Source organism: Schistocerca gregaria, chromosome 5 (assembly GCF_023897955.1).
Source record: "Schistocerca gregaria isolate iqSchGreg1 chromosome 5, iqSchGreg1.2, whole genome shotgun sequence".
NCBI lineage: Eukaryota > Metazoa > Arthropoda > Insecta > Orthoptera > Acrididae > Schistocerca > Schistocerca gregaria.
The window spans coordinates 631615524-631635427 of record NC_064924.1 but is presented as its reverse complement, the minus strand read 5'-3'; the positions used below and the strand labels follow the sequence as shown (position 1 = coordinate 631635427).

The window sequence follows — 19904 nt, the reverse complement described above, 5'->3', positions numbered from 1 at the left end:
CAGTTCGAGCCCAACTCAATTATTGTTTTGGCTATCCATTTGGTAGCATGTGCCTGAGCTTTATTTTGCTGCAGGATGACACAACACATCACAGTAGTTCTGACTGTTCACAGTTTCTCTTTGTGGGTGAAACGAATGACTACCACACCTTTCATGTCCCAGAATAGTGTTAGCGTGATCTTACCAGCTGATGGTTGACGTTTAAAATTCTTAATTTACAGTGATGATGAATATTTCCAAACCATCATCATAAATCGGAAAGTAAATCTGCTTGGTTAGTTCGTGATGATGATGATGTACCCATGTTTTGTTTACAATAATGATTTGCTGTAAAAATCCATCTTCTTTGTGATGATAATGGGCCAAATATGTATGAGAGATGTCCATCCTTTGCACCCTATGCTGCACTGACAATTTTTTAGGTGCCCACATTGCAAACACATCCGAAAATTTAGCCTGTCGTGTTAGATGGAATACACTGAACCATGACAGGTCATGTAAAATATTGGGAATTTTGCCCAAGAGATCCGTTTGTTTTCCCTCGCCATATCCTCAACAACATCCAAATTGTCCTCAGTTGTTGTTGTTGTTGATGATGTCCTCCCTGATCTTTCCTCATCACATTGAGTACAGGGTGCAGCAGAACTGACTAAGCAGTTTTAAGGAGCAATAAAAAGTAAATCTGAATGTATAGAGAAAAAATGGTTTTTATTTTCTAAATTAGTACAATATACTGTTTTACATTCATTTAGTTTTGAAAATAATGTCCTCAAGAAGGCGGCTGTTAGCATCAATACATTGTTGTAGATGATCCCTGAAGTTTTGAGCAGCTCTTGCACACATATTGCGAGGTATGATATTAACTTTGTCAATAAATTGCTCTTTTAACTCTGGTAGGGTGTGAGGGTGGATTTCAAAAACATTTTTCTTAAGATATTCCCAAAGAGAGTAGTCACAAATGCTCAAATCTCATGACCGCACAGGCCACCTGACATCACCCCTGACCGAGCGAGGTGACGCAGTGGTTAGCACACTGGACTCGCATTCGGGAGGACGATGGTTCAATCCCGTCTCCAGCCATCCTGATTTAGGTTTTCCGTGATTTCCCTAAATCGTTTCAGGCAAATGCCGGGATGGTTCCTTTAAAAGGGCACGGCCGATTTCCTTCCCAACTCGCATTCGGGAGGACGATGGTTCAATCCCGTCTCCAGCCATCCTGATTTAGGTTTTCCGTGATTTCCCTAAATCGTTTCAGGCAAATGCCGGGATGGTTCCTTTAAAAGGGCACGGCCGATTTCCTTCCCAATCCTTCCCTAACCCGAGCTTGTGCTCCGTCTCTAATGACATCGTTGTCGACGGGACGTTAAACACTAACCACCACCACCACATCACCCCTGAAAGAGACGAGGCATCTCGGAAACATTTGTCTCAAAACATCAAGTGAAATTCGAGCTGTGTGAGCAATAGCTCCTTCCTGCTGGAGCCACAAGCCCCCCCTTCCACCCAGTCCATGTTCTTCAACAGTCTTGTCCATTCTGGGTTGCAGAAAATTGAAATGTAACATGTGGAATTCAGTGCCACAGTCACTACTTCTTCCTCAAAAAAGTAAGGGCCTACCACACCAAATCGTTATATGGCACACCACACTGTCACTTTAGGATAATGTTGCAGTCTTTCATGAATAATTCGGGGGTTATTTCAGCCGAATAGGGCCCACTAAGATGAAAATGTGCCTCGTCACTACTGCAGAAAGCTGCATTCAGAGGGATCTGAGCAAGCATATGCTCACACAGATTTTGACGGTTGGCATAGTCTGCTGGGCGTAATTCTTGAGCAGTCATTATTCTGAAAGGATGGAACTTCAAATCCCATTGCAGAATCCTTCTCAAACTACAGTCTCAAATCCCCAATGCAACAGCATGTCCTCGAGCAGAACGTTATGGCGATTGTTAAACTGCTGTTCTCACCTGCTGAATATTTTCTGGCATTCTGATGGATCTATGTCAGCCATGTGTATCTATTCTTAGTGTACTACAAATTTCTTCCAATTGCCGAACCCAGGACTGAATTGTGTTAGCGTTAGGAATGGTATTGTTCTGTGGAATGAGTTTACTATCTATCTGAACGCCTAGAAATTTGAATTGTTCAGTTTCACTAATCATATGCCCATTCTATGAAATTAAAACATCAAGTTTTGTTGAAATATGTGTTAGAAACTGTAAAAACTAAATCTTAGTGAGATTTAGTATTAGTTTATTTTCTACGAGCCATGGAGTTATGTCATGAACTGCACTATTTGAAACCGAGCCAATGTAGCACACAACATCCTTTACTACCAAGCTAGTGTCATCAGCAAACAATATTTTAGGGTTACTCGTAGTACTAGAGGGCATATCATTTATATAAATAAGGGGCAAGAGTGGCACCAACACTGATCCCTGGAACACCCACCACTTGTTGAGTTACCCTCCCTCCCGAATTCCGTAATGGTCCAATTTCTGGAGTAATATTTTGTGATCAACACAATCAAACTCATAAGTTAAATCAAAAAATATGCCTGTCATTCGAAACCTTTTGTTTAACCTATCCAGTACCTCAAAGAGAAAAGAGAATATAGCATTTTCCGTTGTTAAACGACTTCTATAGCCGAACTGTACATTTGATAGCAAATCGTATGATATTAAATGATCAATTATCATTACGTACACAGCCTTTGATGACGTCACTTTGATTGTCATGAAGTGGTACAGTCGGAGGTAAGGTTATGGTTGTGCGAACAGTAACTTTAGCAAACAGCAATGGCACAGAAGTAGCTCTAAAATTACCTACATTATCCCTTTGTCCCCCCCCATGAACCATGGACCTTGCCGTTGGTGGGGAGGCTTGCGTGCCTCAGCGATACAAATAGCCGTACCGTAGGTGCAACCACCACGGAGGGGTATCTGTTGAGAGGTCAGACAAAGATGTGGTTCCTGAAGAGGGGCAGCAGCCTTTTCAGTAGTTGCAGGGGCAACAGTGTGGATGATTGACTGATCTGACCTTGTAACAATAACCAAAACGGCCTTGCTGGTACTGCGAACGGCTGAAAGCAAGGGGAAACTATGGCCGTAATTTTTCCCGAGGGCATGCAGCTTTACTGTATGACTAAATGATGATGGCATGCTCTTGGGTAAAATATTCTGGAGGTAAAATAGTCCCCCATTCGATCTCCGGGCGGGTCTACTCAAGAGGATGTCGTTATCAGGAGAAAGAAAACTGGCGTTCTATGAATCGGAGTGTGGAATGTCAGATCACTTAATCAGGCAGGTAGGTTAGAAAATTTAAAAAGGGAAATGGATAGGTTAAAGTTAGATATAGTGGGAATTAGTGAAGTTTGGTGGCAGGAGGAACAAGACTTTTGGTCAGGTGACTACAGGGTTATAAACACAAATTCAAATAGGGGTAATGCAGGAGTAGGTTTAATAATGAATAGGAAAATAGGAATACGGGTAAGCTACTACAAACAGTTTATATGCCAACAAGCTCTGCAGATGACAAAGAAATTGAAGAAATGTATGATCGAATAAAAGAAATGATTCAGATAGTGAAGGGTGATGAAAATTTAATAGTCATGGGTGACTGGAATTCGGTAGTAGGAAAAGGGAGAGAAGGAAACGTAGTAGGTGAATATGGACTGGGGCAAAGAAATGAAAGAGGAAGCCGCCTGGTAGAATTTTGCACAGAGCACAACTTAATCATAGCTAACACTTGGCTCAAGAATCATAAAAGATGGCTGTATACATGGAAGAAGCCTGGAGATACTGACAGATTTCAGATAGATTATATAATGGTAAGACAGAGATTTAGGAACCAGGTTTTAAATTGTAAGACATTTCCAGCGGCAGATGTGAACTCTGACCACAATCTATTGGTTATGACCTGTAAATTAAAACTAAAGAAACTGCAAAAAGGTGGGAGTTTAAGGAGATGGGACATGGATAATCTAAAAGAACCAGAGGTTGTACAGAGTTTCAGGGAGAGCATAAGGGAGCAATTGACAGGAATGGGGGAAAGAAATACGGTGAAAGAAGAATGGGTAGCTTTGAGGGATGTAGTAGTGAAGGCAGCAGAGGATAAAGTAGGTAAAAAGACAAGGGCTGCTATAAATCCTTGGGTATCAGAAGAAATATTGAATTTAATTGATGAAAGGAGAAAATATAAAAATGCAGTAAATGAAGCAGGCAAAAAGTAATACAGACGTCTCAAAAATGAGATCGACAGGAAGTGCAAAATGGCTAAGCAGGGATGGCTAGAGGACAAATGTAAGGATGTAGAGGCTTATCTCACTAGGGGTAAGGTAGATGCTGCCTACAGGAAAATTAAAGAGACCTTTGGAGATAAGAGAACCACTTGTATGAACATCAAGGGCTCAGATGGAAACCCAGTTCTAAGCAAAGAAGGGAAAGCGGAAAGGTGGAAGGAGTATATAGAGGGTCTATACAAGGCTGATGTACTTGAGGACAATATTATGGAAATGGAAGAGGATGTAGATGAAGATGAAATGGGAAATACAATACTGCGTGAAGAGTTTGACAGAGCACTGAAAGACCTGAGTCGAAACAAGGCCCCCGGAGTAGACAACATTCCATTGGAACTACTGACGGCCTTGGGAGAGCCAGTCCTCACAAAACTCTACCATCTGGTGCGCAAGATGTATGAGACAGGCGAAATACCCTCAGACTTCAAGAAGAACATAATAATTCCAATCCCAAAGAAAGCAGGTGTTGACAGATGTGAAAATTACTGAACTATCAGTTTAATAAGTCACAGCTGCAAAATACTAACGCGAATTCTTTACAGACGAATGGAAAAACTAGTAGATGCCGACCTCGGGGAAGATCAGTTTGGATTCCGTAGAAATGTTGGAACACGTGAGACAATACTGTCCCTACGACTTATCTTAGAAGCTAGATTAAGGAAGGGCCAACCTACGTTTCTAGCAACGTTTCTAGCATTTGTAGGCTTAGAGAAAGCTTTTGACAATGATGATTGGAATATTCTCTTTCAAATTCTGAAGGTAGCAGGGGTAAAATACAGGGAGCGAAAGGCTACTTACAATTTGTACAGAAACCAGATAGCAGTTATAAGAGTCGAGGGACATGAAAGGGATGCAGTGGTTGGGAAGGGAGTGAGACAGGGTTGTAGTCTCTCCCCGATGTTATTCAATCTGTATATTGAGCAAACAGTGAAGGAAACAAAAGAAAAATTCGGAGTAGGTATTAAAATCCATGGAGAAGAAATCAAAATGTTGAGTTTCGCCGATGACATCGTAATTCTGTCAGAGACAGCAAAGGACTTGGAAGAGCAGTTGAACGGAATGGATAGTGTCTTGAAAGGAGGATATAAGATGAACATCAACAAAAGCAAAATGAGGATAATGGAATGTAGTCAAAATAAGTCGGGTGATGCTGAGGGAATTAGATTAGGAAATTAGACACTTAAAGTAGTAAAGGAGTTTTGCTATTTGGGGAGCAAAGTAACTGATGATGGTCGAAGTAGAGAGGATACAAAATGTAGACTGGCAATGGCAAGGAAAGCGTTTCTGAAGAAGAGAAATTTGTTAACATCGAGTATAGATTTAAGTGTCAGGAAGTCATTTCTGAAAGTATTTGTATGGAGTGTAGCCATGTATGGAAGTGAAACATGGACGATAAATAGTTTGGACAAGAAGAGAATAGAAGCTTTCGAAATGTGGTGCTACAGAAGAATGCTGAAGATTAGATGGGTAGATCACATAACTAATGAGGAAGTATTGAACAGGATTGGGGAGAAGACAAGTTTGTGGCACAACTTGACCAGAAGAAGGGATCGGTTGGTAGGACATGTTTTGAGGCATCAAGGGAGAAATGCATGTTCTCCAGTTTAATATCTCAACCTCTACCAGCCTAAAATACTTTCCAAGTCGTGCATAAACTGCTCTGTCCCTCCTGTTTGTTCCTGCTGCTTGTTGCTGTTGCCAGGGTTAGGCAAATGTAGGTGAAGTGACTGGGGATTGGTCTGTCTCTGAGGACTGGTCAATGCCTTATTGAGTTAAGAAGACTGAGGACAGCATTTGCTAATAGCTTACACATCTAGAGCATTGAGTCACACCAAGAAAAGATGTAGTATGATTGAGTAAGAGCTCTTAGCCACAGTGTGGGCAATGAAGCACTACCGACCTTGCAGGTTTGGAAAAAAATTATTGTGTGTACTGATCACAAGCCCTAGAAATGGTCAGTTCAGTCACCCATCATCAAGCGTAATAAACTGGCAGAACATGATTTTGGACATTGTATACTAAAAGGGGTCACAAAACACAGTAGCAGATGGGCTGCCACACATACCAGAAAACCCAGCTGCAGTCATTATCGGTGTGGAGGAGGCTGACGAAGAAGACTGACATGACTAGCTATCGGCGATTAGTAAAGAAGAGAAACTAACTATTTTGAAGGTGTTTCTCAATTCACCCATTAGCGGACACCAAGGTATCAACCACACATGAGCATTTTAAAAGGTATAGATCATAGAAAGGTATGAAGAAAAACATGAAAGACTATATGTGACTGTAGGCTTTCCCGGTGTAAACTATCGAGGAAGGTTTATCGGGTCTCCAGCCGGGTTGTAGCGTTGATATCTCGCGACGTTTTGGGAAGTCTCATACTACCCATATTCCGGTGAAGTGTCAAGATTCGCAGAGAGCGGGCTATTTATATGCGTGGTCGCCCCCCTTCCACTAGACCTCGGGTGGCTGCGGTGGACCAGCGGCGTGCGCGCGGTGGTGGGGATGGCGGGTGCTCCCGGCAGCTGCGTTCGGTTCTCGGTGTAAGCATTCTGTCTGCTTCTGCGGCAGAGGACATTGACGGGCGAGCTCCCGACCTATTGCCGCTATCGCCAGATTCCATGTTGCGCTGAGTTGGTATCCCTCGCCTCTGTTGACCAGATTCTCGTGAATCCTTATTTCTATGGATTCTTCGATAACACTTTCCCAAAAGCCAGATGCTCAGCACAGTACCTTTGTGTTTTCCAAGTTGAAGGTGTGTTCTTCATTGATGCTGTGTTCTGCTATGGCTCATTTTTCTGTGTGGCCTAGTCGCACACATCTGACATGTTCTTTGCAGCGTTTAGATATGCAATGCTGTGTTTGCGCAATGTATTGCTTTCCGCATTCACATGGTATACTGTATGCTCCTGGTGTGTTAAGGTTCAGCGCATCTTTGGCAGAACCTAGAAGCTCCCTCGTCTTCGGTGGTGGTCGGAGAATGGTTTCAATCTTGTATTTTCCCAGAAGTCTTGCAATTTTGGCCGAGAGCGCACCCACGTACGGAAGGAAAGCGAGTCGTTAATCTTCTTCTTGTCCTTCATTATTTTCTTCTTGGGTTCTCACTGCTTCCTTCTTCCTTTTAAGCGCCCTGTTAATCTGCGTTTCACTGTAGCCATTTTGTTGGAAGACTTCCCTCAGGTGTTGCAGCTGTGTGTGCGACTAGGCCACACAGAAAAATCAGCCATAGTAGAACATAGCATCAATGAAGAGGAAATAGTCTGCAGCTTCAAACGGCTACAGAAAGAACGCACCAGGAAAGCGAAATTTCTCAGCACACTGGCTTTCCTACAACGCTGTCGAGACAAGAACATCTTACCAAGGTTTGCGGTGATTTGATATCCAGTAAAATCTAAGAAGACCGACCGGATATTACGACGAGCAGGCATGCCCTTAGTAAGGGAGCCCATTCATTTCACTTGGAAGGAGTTTGATAGGAACGCGCACACACTCCTCACATGGCGCCTACAACTGGCAGGGACATTACCAGCCTATCTGTGGGAATGGGCCGACTGCAGCATGTACTCCCAACAGTGAGGTGCAAAAACGGAGCTCTACATCTGAACAACTCGGCAAATTCGTCAGATTAGCCGGGACTCAGATGACAAAAAAGGAGATGAATGATACCAGAGCCGTGGTCAATTTGACTGGAAAAGAACTGGACCCTGCCACAATCGCAGTCCTCCAAAAAGGACTGAATTTCGCCCCCGTCCCCAGAACAATCCTGAAACGAGACATTATAAGTGGCATGGAAGAAGTAGTGCGGGGGCTTCCAAAGGAAGCAGAGGAATTAAGAAGGGAGACTTGCAGAATAATCGACAGATCTCGATTGCCTAAAAATAGCATAGCTGCAGAAGAACGAGCAGCTCTCCGGTCCCTTAGAGATGACCCTGATATAACGATCCTACCAGCGGACAAAGGGAACACGACAGTGCTGTTAAGTACTGCCGAGTACCGGCAGAAAATAAACCTTCTGCTACAAGACGAGGCCTACAAGAGGCTGAAGAAGGATCCAACCCCGATGATGAGTAGAAAGACGATAACTCTGCTGAAGAAATCAGACTTACCAGAGCAAATGAAGAAGTGACTGTACCTCAGAGCTCCAGCAATACCACGCATCTATGGACTCCCCAAGATCCATAAAGAAGGGGTACCTCTGAGACCGATTGTGGACTCCATCAACTCTCACAGTTACGAATTTGCTAAATACCTAGCGACACTGCTCAAACCCCTTGTGGGACACTGTAGCCATCATGAGAGAAACTCAGCCGAATTCATAAAAATACTCAGGGACATGCGACTACAAAGGGAGGACCTACTCGTGAGCTTCGACGTGACGTCGCTTTCCACGAAAGTGCCTCTTCAAGACTCCTTGGCACTTTTAACCCAGCATTTTGAACCACAAACAGCCAGCCTCTTCGAACACGCACTAACAACCACATACTTTCAGTGCAACTGGGAATTCTTCGAGCAGATCGACTGTGTGGCGATCGGCTCCCCATTGGCTCCTGCGATTGCAAACCTCTATGTGGAACATTTCGAGGAAGTGGCCCTTCAGACTGCCAGACAGAAACCGAAGCACTTCTTCCGCTATGCCGACAACACTTTTGTCGTGTGGGGACATGGCAAACAGGCGCTAGATGAGTTTCTTGAACACCTCAACAGCATCCATCCGAACATCAAATTTACAATGGAAATGGAGGAAAATGGATGCCTCCCCTTCTTTGATATTTTAATTAAGAGGAAGGCAGATGGATCACTAGGCCATGCAGTACATAGGAAGAAGACACACACAGATCTATACCTTCATGCAACAAGCTGCCACCGTCCAGCACAAAGACAAACAGTACTGACCACCCTGGTACATAGGGGGCGCGCCGTCTGCGACAAAGACAACCTACCATCCGAGCTGCAACACCTGAGGAAAGTCTTCCAACAAAATGGCTACAGTAAAACACAGATTAACAGGGCACTTAAAAGGAAGAATGAAGCAGTGAGAACCCCAGAAGAAAACAGTGAAGGAGAAGGAGAAGAAGAAGAAAAACGACTCGCTTTCCTTCCGTATGTGGGTGCGCTCTCAGCCAAAATTGCACAACTTCTGGGAACTGGGAAAATACAAGATCAAAACCATTCTCTGACCACCACCGAAGACGAGGGAGCTCCTAGGTTCTGCCAAAGACGCGCTGAACCTTAACACACCAGGAGTATACAGTATACCATGCGAATGCGGAAAGCAATACATTGGGCAAACACAACACTGCATATCTAAGTGCTGCAAAGAACAAATCAAATGTGTGCGACTAGGCCACACAGAAATATCAGCCATAGCAGAGCACAGCATCAATGAAGAACACACCTTCAGCTTGGAAAACACGAAGGTACTGTGCCGAGCATCTGGCTTTTGGGAAAGTGTTATCAAAGAATCCATAGAAATAAGGATTCACGAGAATCTGGTCAACAGAGACGAGGAATACCAACTCAGCGCAACATGGAATCTGGCGATAGCGGCAATACGTTGGGAGCGTGCCCGTCAATGTCCTCCGCCGTGGACACAGACAGTATGCTTACACCGAGAACCGAACGTTGCCGCCAGGGGCGCCCGCCATCCCCACCACCGCACGCATGCTACTGGTCCACCGCAGCCACCCGAGGTCTAGTGGAGGGGTGTGACCAAGCATATAATTAGCCCGCTCTCTGCGAATCTTGACCCTTCGCCAGAAGATGGGTAGTATGACACTTCTTGAAACATCGCGAGATATCAACGCTATGACCCAGCCGGAGGCCCGAGAAACCCTCATCAATGAAAGACTATGTTTGAAGTTGTGAGAGTTGTGAGAAGAACAGAATTACGCGCGATAAGATGAAGATGGCCATAGTACTGACTGCTGTGACAGTTGTCACAACTTCAAGTGTACTCTTTTTATGTTTTTATTTAGTCCTTCCTATGATCTAAATCTTTTAAGACACTCATGTGCAGCTCATTCCTTGTCGTCCACTAATGGGTGAATTGTGAAATTTCTTCAAAATTTTCTCTTCTTCACTAATCAATAGTTGCTGGTTGTCTCTTCTTTTTTGTCGACCTCCTCCACACTCATAACAACTGCAATGGATCTTCTAACATGTGTGACAGTCCATCTGCTACTGTTGTGTACACTGTTATGAACTTCTTATTTGTTAATTGGAGCACTACATTTGACCTTTGGATCTTTACAACATGGAAAGGCCTTCTCCATGGGCTTGGTAACTTCTAACACTTCCATCATGTAATAATACTCTGTTTCCTGCCCTAAATTCTTTGGGTTTTGTGTACAACCATAGTAACACTCATTCTTTTCCTTGCATTTCTAATTAAAACTCTTTGCCGTCTGATGCATCTGGCACATCCCCTCCTTTAGTTCTGTCACGTAATCACCATAATTGTATTGTACAGTGAACGGATCCATCTGTAGCATCCCAAGTATAGTATATACTCTCCTGAAAAATAGCCTGAATGGGATGACCGCCATTGAAGAACGTGTGGTACTGTAGAAAAGACACCCGTTCGTCCCAGTTTTCCTGCTTCATTCCCTCTAAATGATGTAGATACTGTTAGAATTTGATGCATCCTTCAAAGTACTCTGTTTGTATGTGGATGGTATGCACAAGATTGAATCTCCTCAATGTTTAGAAAATGAATCTCTCTTTTGTATGTCACTTAGGAAATTTGTCCGATGGTTGCTTGGTAATACTGATGATTTACCATAATTGCAGATTATTTTCTGTACGTAGACTTGTGGTATTGTGTCAGTGTCCTGTTTGCTGTAGGCTTTGTGATGGCAAATTGTGTGTGGTCATCCTGAAACATTAGGATGTATCCCTTTCTCAGTTATGTGAAGCGGACTAACTTTATGTTTTGTGATCCCTTTTCATATATAACCTCAAAACCATATTCTGCCAGTTTAATTCTGAATTTCATTAATCTTGATAATGAATCTCAACGGTTTGAGATCAGTACACATGATAATTTCCATACATGCAAGATTGATAATGCTTCACTGTCGACACTGTGGCTAAGAGTGCTCACTCAATTGTACAATACCTTTTCTTGGTGTGACACAATGTTCTGGATGTTTAAACTACTAGTAAACCCTGTCCTAAGTGACGTTGACTCAGCAAGGGCAATGATCACTTCCTTGCTGGCATCTGTTGCGATTATGAAACGCTTCATAAAATCAGGATACTGTGAGATTGAGGGACTGACTGATTTTCTTAGATTGAGGGACTGACTGATTTTCTTAGAAAACTACTTCCCATTGTGTAGTAGTTTTCTACCACTCGTAGTTTGCTCTCTTCTTCAGTAATTCTGATGTTGTGTGGCTGAAGTTCTTGACTTGCCATCGATAAAATGACACTATCCCTAAGAATCTCTTCAACTGTTTTGTAGTACTGGGTCTTGGGTATTCTTTTGTCACTCTTCCCTTCTGCGGGTCAGACTTTACACCTTTTGTCACAAGTATGTGCCCCATATAACTTACTTGCTTCTACAGGAACTCACACTTGTCAAATTGCAATTTTAGGTTGTGCAGTTAGAACCTCTCAAAAGCCTCTCCTGTACTCATAATGCTTTTCTGGAGTAGGGAAGGCTGTTTTCTCTGTATCATTCTCATTCATCAGTATATGTAGTCTAAAAGTATTTGGCTTTTCCTAGGCTAACTAAAATCTCTTTAGTATAGGGTAGTGGAAATGCAGTGCTAATGCAGTTGTCATTTGAACCATCCATCTTCATGGGAGTTGTTAGTAATGGCAAATTCCACCTTTTTGTGCTTGGCTGTAATAGTATCTTCCCTTACTATTGCATCTGTCTCATTTTGGAGGGCTTCCTTTTGCACCTCCGGTAGTGGATACGTTTGGATATTTACCACTTTTCCTTGTGCCTCTGGTTCCTACTTAATTTCATGCTTAACTGTCTCAGTGTATGTTAATCTTATTTCCGGGCAAGTGAAATACATTATGTGTAATACATACTTCAGTAATAAAATTCCTTTCTTCTTTATTTAAGTGGTCCATTCTAACCATCTCCTTTAATCTGGTAATTTCTCTCTTGGTCCACTGAAACCATACTAAATATGTGACATTCCTTGACTTCTCCCTTGGCAGATACAGCACCTGTCTTCAGCTTTTGCCATTTCAATATAACATTGTGTGGTGTTGAAAATACTCGTGATGCAAGTGCCTCTGCATGCTCACCAGTGCTGTAGACAAATACACACTTGTTTGCAACTGCTGCTTCTCCATTATTCCTTCATCAGATCTGTGGTATGCACCTTAAAATTTAAAATCTTTTCCTCTTGTGGTCCTTTTCGTGTAAAGCCACACAGTTACTCTTTCCTTTACATTAGCTTGGTTCCTTGGTTCCCTTAGATGTGGTGCCCTGTCGCTTCTTCTGATTCCTTCCTCCGGAGATCCCTCTTCTCTCTAAGATCTATTTCCAATTCCACCTCGTCACTCCTTGTGACTGATTCTTCCTGTATTGCATTTACACTTGCAGCCTGTTTCTCTCACCTGCCCAATGTTTGTTGCATGGGACAATGTTCCTCTCATTGTGGTTCTCCTGGTCTGCAAGATTCAACAGTTTGGCTCCTGTTGCCTATAACTGCACCGGTCTTGTTATGGTGTAAAGTCAAGTGCCAGCATGCCAGTCGGGATCAACGAGCATAGAGGGCTGTGAAAAGACATCAGCCACTTGTACGCTGACTGACCCCACTCCAGGACGACAAAGCGGTAGCAGTGGCCTCATGTGAAGAGGACATAGGTGCCGTGCCCTACTGTCGCGGCTCGGTTGAACAGAAGCATCAAAATTACACACTTCAAGATCAGTGACTTAGGAATTGCATACACTGAAGAAGATTCTTTATTTTGCATGTCGCCATTTGCTTGCGACACTTCTGTGTAATAGTCAAAATTAAGTATTGTATTTTCCCATTTTGTAATAAAACTCATAATAAGATTTGTTTGAATGTTGTCTAGCAATCCGAGAAAGCAAGTTTCCTAGGCACCACATATTTGATGACTAGGTAGGATTTAATAGGTCTACCCTGGTCTATGATTACTCTTAAACTAACTGAAGTCTTTGCCTAAGATTCCTTCATAAGGGACTTCTAACTTGTCCCCTACTATATGAAACTTGCGTTCCACACACACATTGTCATTTATTATCAGTTTTAACATTGGGGCTCGACACGTCTCTGTTGTTTCTTTCACGATCCTTTAAATTTTATTCTTTCAGTGGTGCTACTGCCCATTGTACTGCACATTGCTGACTCCTTTATTATGCTAATCTGAGCAGCACTATCTACTATAAAACTTTTGGTTTCCACACATCCCTGTGCACTTGTTATGTTTACAAAGACATTCTTGCCCTTGCCAAACTACTGAGCACAACTTCGCGGCACAGATCGACTACCAACACATGCCTTTAATTTCGTTTCCGAGTTCTCATACTTGGTAACCAAGCATTGGCATTATGCTATTTAGCTTAGTGCCCTGGTACTTTGCAAAAATATCACAAGACTTGCCTTATCAATTAGTTCAGCTTGTCCTTGAAGATTGAATCAGCAACACACTGTCGGTTGTATGTTTCCATTTTCCCAGTGATGACCTCTGCATAGTGTTTCATCTATAATTCGTGGCAGTGGTGGACTGAGTGTCGGTTTCTCTGCTGTCCTACAACTCAGCTGCACAGCATCTGTTTGCCTGATGTGTCATTCCAAAGTGCAGCTCCTTATATGACACCATCCTCTCTTTCATTTAAAGCAGTAATCCCTCGGGTGACTTGGTTCGTCCAAACTTTTCCTTACAAGAGGCCACTGGGGCTTCTTCTGTTAACGCTAGGTCCACCACTTGGGCTATCCCCCCTCTTGCTCTCAAAACTCTTTTAATCCTTTCATATTTAGTTCCCTGTTTGAATACCAATGCCAGCTTCCAAACTGGAACTTGGCTCGCCAGAATATCTGATACCCTCGTTATTGTCCGGATGGCTTCCTGGAGTTGGTGCTGCAATGTGCCAATGTGACTTGCCTATTCTTCCATACTTTCAGCCCTATTCTGTGTACTAGACAATAATAGACCTGCATGGTAAACCAAAATTTGTTTTAACTTGTGGTTCTCCAATAGAATTCCCTTCACATTTGCCCATGTTGTGGTCAAATCGCATACAATTAGCTTATTTTGTGCTGGTCTCCCAATCCTAGTTTTAACAAATTTTAATAGCACACTATGACTGAGGTTCACTGTTAGCTGAAATGCCGAGTCACAATTGTCTATGAACTCAATACAATTAGCTTAAATGCTTCAGATAAGACTATTTGCTGGTCGGGGCTTCACTGCCTTCCAGGTTCATATTACGGGATTCTTATGTCCTTTCTCAAAACCATAGACCTAGTTCCCATGCTACATTGACATTCCCTCACCATGTTTGTTGGTCAGGTGAACAGCGCACTGTTGGTTTTTCATGGAGGCGTAATGTTGGAACTCGGTGTTGTCAGTACACACATGCCGCTGACTCAGGTTTTGGTGGTTTGATCTCAGCTAGTGTTCTGCTGCAAAGGCAGCCACTGTAGGTTTATAGGGTTGTTGAGGACAGTAATACTCTAGTGTGTAACAGAACATTTACAGCTAATTTGGTTAGCATTGAAATAAGTTAAAAACTATCCACATGGGATAGAAATATTATTTGCTATACAATGGAGTCCATAGATGCTCCACACAATTTCCACTTCATGGAAATTGTCCCATGTACAGAAGTCTTGTTTCTTGTCTTGCATCGTGCCGCCCCATAAATTTCGTGCATGTCAGCTAACACCATTAGAGTGTAACCAGTAAATCCCCAATTCTTTAAATCTTGAAAGAATTGATCTCTCATGTGTAAAAGAACTTCAAACGTCTGATTAGTTTTTGGATGACTTAATGTGTTAAATATGTGACATTAAGCGTGCAAGAGAAAAAAGTTTAGAAAAGATTTGAAATTACGAGGGTTGCCCAGAAGGTGATATATATATATATATATATATATATATATATATATATATATATATATATATATATATATATATATATATTAAAAACAAAGATTCCAAGACTTACCAAGCGGGAAAGTGCCGGCAGACAGGCACATGAACAAAACACACAAACACACACACAGAATTACGAGCTTTCGCAACTGGCAGTTGCTTCGTCAGGAAAGAGGGAAGGAGAGGGAAAAATGAAAGGATGTGGGTTTTAAGGGAGAGGGTAAGGAGTCATTCCAATCCCGGGAGCGGAAAGACTTCCCTTAGGGGAAAAAAAGGACAGGTGTACACTCGCACACACACACACATATCCATCCGCACATACACAGACACAAGCAGACATATTTTTTTTTTTTTTTTCCAGCCAAAAACAATGCTACGAATGCGAAACGTTACGTACGTATTACTTGAAGTCTCCCGAGTGGCGTGCCAAGTTTCCGTCAGTTCTGACATATAGCGTAGCTGCAGGACAGTTTCAAAATGGCATCCGTAGGTGAGCTATGTTACAAGCAATGTGCTGTAATTGAATTTCTCACTGCAGAGAATGAAACTGTGAGGAGTATTCACAAACACTTGTGCAAAGTCTGAGGAGCATCTGCTGTCGACAGAAGTACGGTTTGGTGCTGGGTGGAGGGTGCGGCCATCAGAAGGTGATGCGGCAGAGCTCCTCGATTTGCAGTGGTCGGGGAGACCATCCGTGGCTGTCACACCTGACATATTGCAGCAGCCCTGATCCAGCCTCCTCAGACTTCCACTTGTTTGGGCCATTAAAGGATGCTATTTGTGGAAGACATTTTGTGGATGATGAGGAGGTGATTCACACAGTGAAGCACTGGCTCCACCACCAGGACAAGGATTGGTACTGACAGGGCATAGTAGACGCCTTTGTTTCGCGCAGGTGGAAGGCCATAGAACGGGATGGAGATTACATGGAAAAATAGGATGTGTAGATAAAACATCATTTTGCATTATGTTATGGGCAACCCTCATATGTTTAAAGTTTATTGGAAGTCGCTAAGTACTCTGTTTATCAAATACTGAATTAGTAGAATCTGGGTAATTTTAAGCAAAAGCTAGTTTTACACACATCTCAATGTTTACAATGTCGTAACTCCTGAACTGTGTGTCGTACAATTATACAATTTTGCAGGAATGTTCAGTAGTGTAATGTGGATACTGTCTGAAAAATGTGTTGCAAATAATTTTAGTAGTAAAGAAGTTATAAATTAAAACATCATGCCTGAAGTGGCAGTTTTACTGACTGAACAGCAAACATGTAGTAAGCAAAAAACTTTTTTCTGTTTTCATCATCTTATGAGGGTGCCAAGGAGAAAATGTTTCGTAAAGGGTTGATATTATGTTTAAGTGTGTTGCAGCTAATTAAGAGCTCTCATTTTCAAATAATAGAAGAATAAAATCAGGATATTTCTGCGCAGTGAGTTATGCTGCCTCGAGACGCGTACTTGTCTCATTGTGTTAAACCATTTACATAACATTATACCTCTTAATGAGAAGATTATCACAGCATTTAAAGTTTGATCAATAATTATGTGAAATACTTGTGTACAGCACATCATTCTAGTCAGTTTCCTTGTACAATTGCTGTAATTTTTTTTTCAGGCTCTTCCCAATGAGTACCACACATACCAACATCTTTCTGTAGAAGTTCTACGACTGAAGTAATGATTTAAGACAAACAACAACTTAAATTTTTCATTCTCTTTTTCAAGGTGAAAGCTCTGAAGGATGGTGTGGGCATTATCAGTCAGCAACAAGACATTTCCATGTGCAAGATTATACTTTACAACTACGGGAATAAACACAGTCTCACAAAATTACCTAAAAATTTGAATTTCCAACTGCAGTACTTTCAGTTAACCAGTGGTTCAGTTGATCAGTATTCGGATAGTTAGTGCTTACTGTAATTAAGTAAAATTACTACAAAGAAAACCAATTGAATACATAATGCAATATTTACTTATTTTATGCCCAACAAACACACAAAAATATCATTCAATCCCAAAAAATGAGTTACATACTGTCATTATTGGTTATACCTGAACTATATAGTAACTGGCAAAGAAGAGGAGCTACTAGTTGATACCTGCCAGGATTAAAATATTTCACGGTTCTTTATATGACAAATAATGCCCATTTATTTCAGTTTTTGAAAATGCTATAATAGTAACAAATACAACATTGCAATTTCTAGGCCCATTTTATTTCTCTTCGTTTCCATCAATGTGCACTTAACTGCATTCAGTACAGCTTATTCCTATTGATGCAAAATTAATGACACAGCTAAAATATAGTGAATGAATTTTCTTTTGTTGTTTACTGTTGCTGTTTACCGTGAGTAGAATGCCACACCTCCATTTATCAGTCAGCCTATTGGCCCATTCTGCAAGTCATCTGAGCCTCTAGCTGTCTGCAGACTGAGTGCCACTGGGTTGTGATCTCAGATGTGTGCTTATATTCTCAAGACTATCATGACGCTTGTTTTAGGAGAAATGTCTCAAGAAGTTGTTGTTCGTTGAAATACACACTCTTTAACAGACCCATGAATAAGAAAGACATACAGTTATATGCTGTTTCAAGCGAAATATACATTGGGCTGCTTTTCATTGCCGACATTTTTCTCCACATTAGTTAATAATTATGTTGATGTTAAGAAAGTGCTGATAGAAAATGGCTCATGGATTTGTTAAATTGTTATAGATCAAATGGTTAGGTTATCACATTTCTTAACAATGAGAAGTTGCAGAGTTAGCTCTATAATTTTAAATGTTCATGTTGTAACAAATTTGACTGTGGATTATCAGCTTAATGGAACATTACATTACATACCCCAATCATGCTTGTAAAAGTTAGTGACAGAGTACTGGTTGTAGCAACCGCTGGTTTAAGTACTTGACTATCATATCCTGTCAAAAATAATGTAGAAGTTCAATGGCGAATAAACCAGCAAACACTAAAAAAATTGTATATGCTGCACTCTGACAGAAATTAGTAACTGTGTTTGATGGTGGTGAGTGGTGGAAAAATGGAAAGCACACAATGTGTGGTGAGATTACATCAGGGAAAGGGGTAAGGGAAGACATGCTCATTGCTCATCTGAAACTGGGTGATGGAGAAGGGGGCAGGCGTCCGACATCTAAATGGAGAACATGACACGGGAGTTACTAGGGTAATATCTGACAAAAAGTATGGGGAAATGCAGGGTACACAGTTATGGAAAAATTAAGGAAGAATTTAGTTGTACAAGAACGTAGAGTGAGGTAGAACAACATTGGGGAGTGAGGGAGCAAGTATGTTGGTATTTGCAATAAAGGAAAGCTGATTTTTCGGGAGGGAATGTGAGTTTTTGATTTGTTAGATGTTGTTTCTGACACTGTTCTAGGTTTCATAGCATAAAAAAATTATCTTGGTTTATGTGATAGAAATAATGGTATTTCAGGTAGGTGTCAAGAGGTCTAAGAAACCAGAGATCTATGCAGCAAGAAATTGTGCGTATGTTGTGAAGGAAGCCATGGACAAGAATCTGTGTGCACTGATATCATTGTATTAATGTTAAAGACAGTCTTTATAACTTTCTTTTGGGGGGGGAGAGGGGGGGGGGGGAAGATGTTTTGTGTGTTTCAGAAAAGGAAGGCTGAAGAAGATATATATAATTTATGTAATAGTTTGAAGTAACAAATATTGTGTTCTTCGCATTGTTACATATAGTGAGAAATAAACCATGTGAATTAATGAATAACACTAAGTAATTGTTTTCATACATTTCAGAAATAGCCCTTATCGACATAGTTTTCTTTCAGTTCCAGTATTTTCCTGAAATTTTGGTGCATATTTTACTTATAAAATGATCACATACAACTTCTTTACATAATCTTTCAAAAACAAAATGTTTCTCTTTATTGCAGTTGTTTTCTGTTCACAAGCTGTTTCTTGCCATGTCAAGTCCTGTGTTTGAGGCAATGTTTTTTGGAGGTATGCCGGAGAAGGATGAGCCTATACCTATACTGGATGTACAACCTGAAGCATTCAAAGCTTTGCTTGAGTACGTATTTTAATTCAGTGTGTAACTACAAAATGTTTTTCTGAAATGAATGATGCACAGAAAAAAATTCAAGCTTTTAGCACTTTGATTTTGCTTGTGTCTCACAATTTCATATCTGCCCAGATTGATTTTTTACTTAAAAATGACAAAAGGAAATACAGTTAGTTACTGTACAAAGGAGACATTTCACTGTGACATGTACATAAGGAAGAGGTTATAGAGTTCGTCTGTCAAACATGTTATTCTTTATGATGGCAATGAAGTGTTGTTTTGCTATCGTAGCTTCAAGAATACCTCTATATATAAAGATGATGACCATCTCAACCCAAATGCCCACATTATTTGTGGATCGTCTTGTCAGATAGAGCAGTATTGAAAGGTGTATGTGTGTTAAAATAATAATAATAGATAGACCAGTTGGCTCACTGTATTTGAACTCTGGTGCAGGATGTGTACTAGAACC

General features: G+C 41.4%; 1 protein-coding gene across 1 annotated transcript in view; it reads left to right on the top strand.

Moving 5' to 3' along the window:
• LOC126272208 (BTB/POZ domain-containing protein 6-like) overlaps window positions 1–19904 on the top strand; it is an 83885-nt gene that overhangs the window by 24836 nt on the left and 39145 nt on the right. Inside the window, exon 4 of the mRNA XM_049974892.1 lies at window positions 19305–19441. Coding sequence (XP_049830849.1) covers window positions 19305–19441 — 137 coding nt within the window. The remainder of the gene's footprint in view (window positions 1–19304; window positions 19442–19904) is intronic.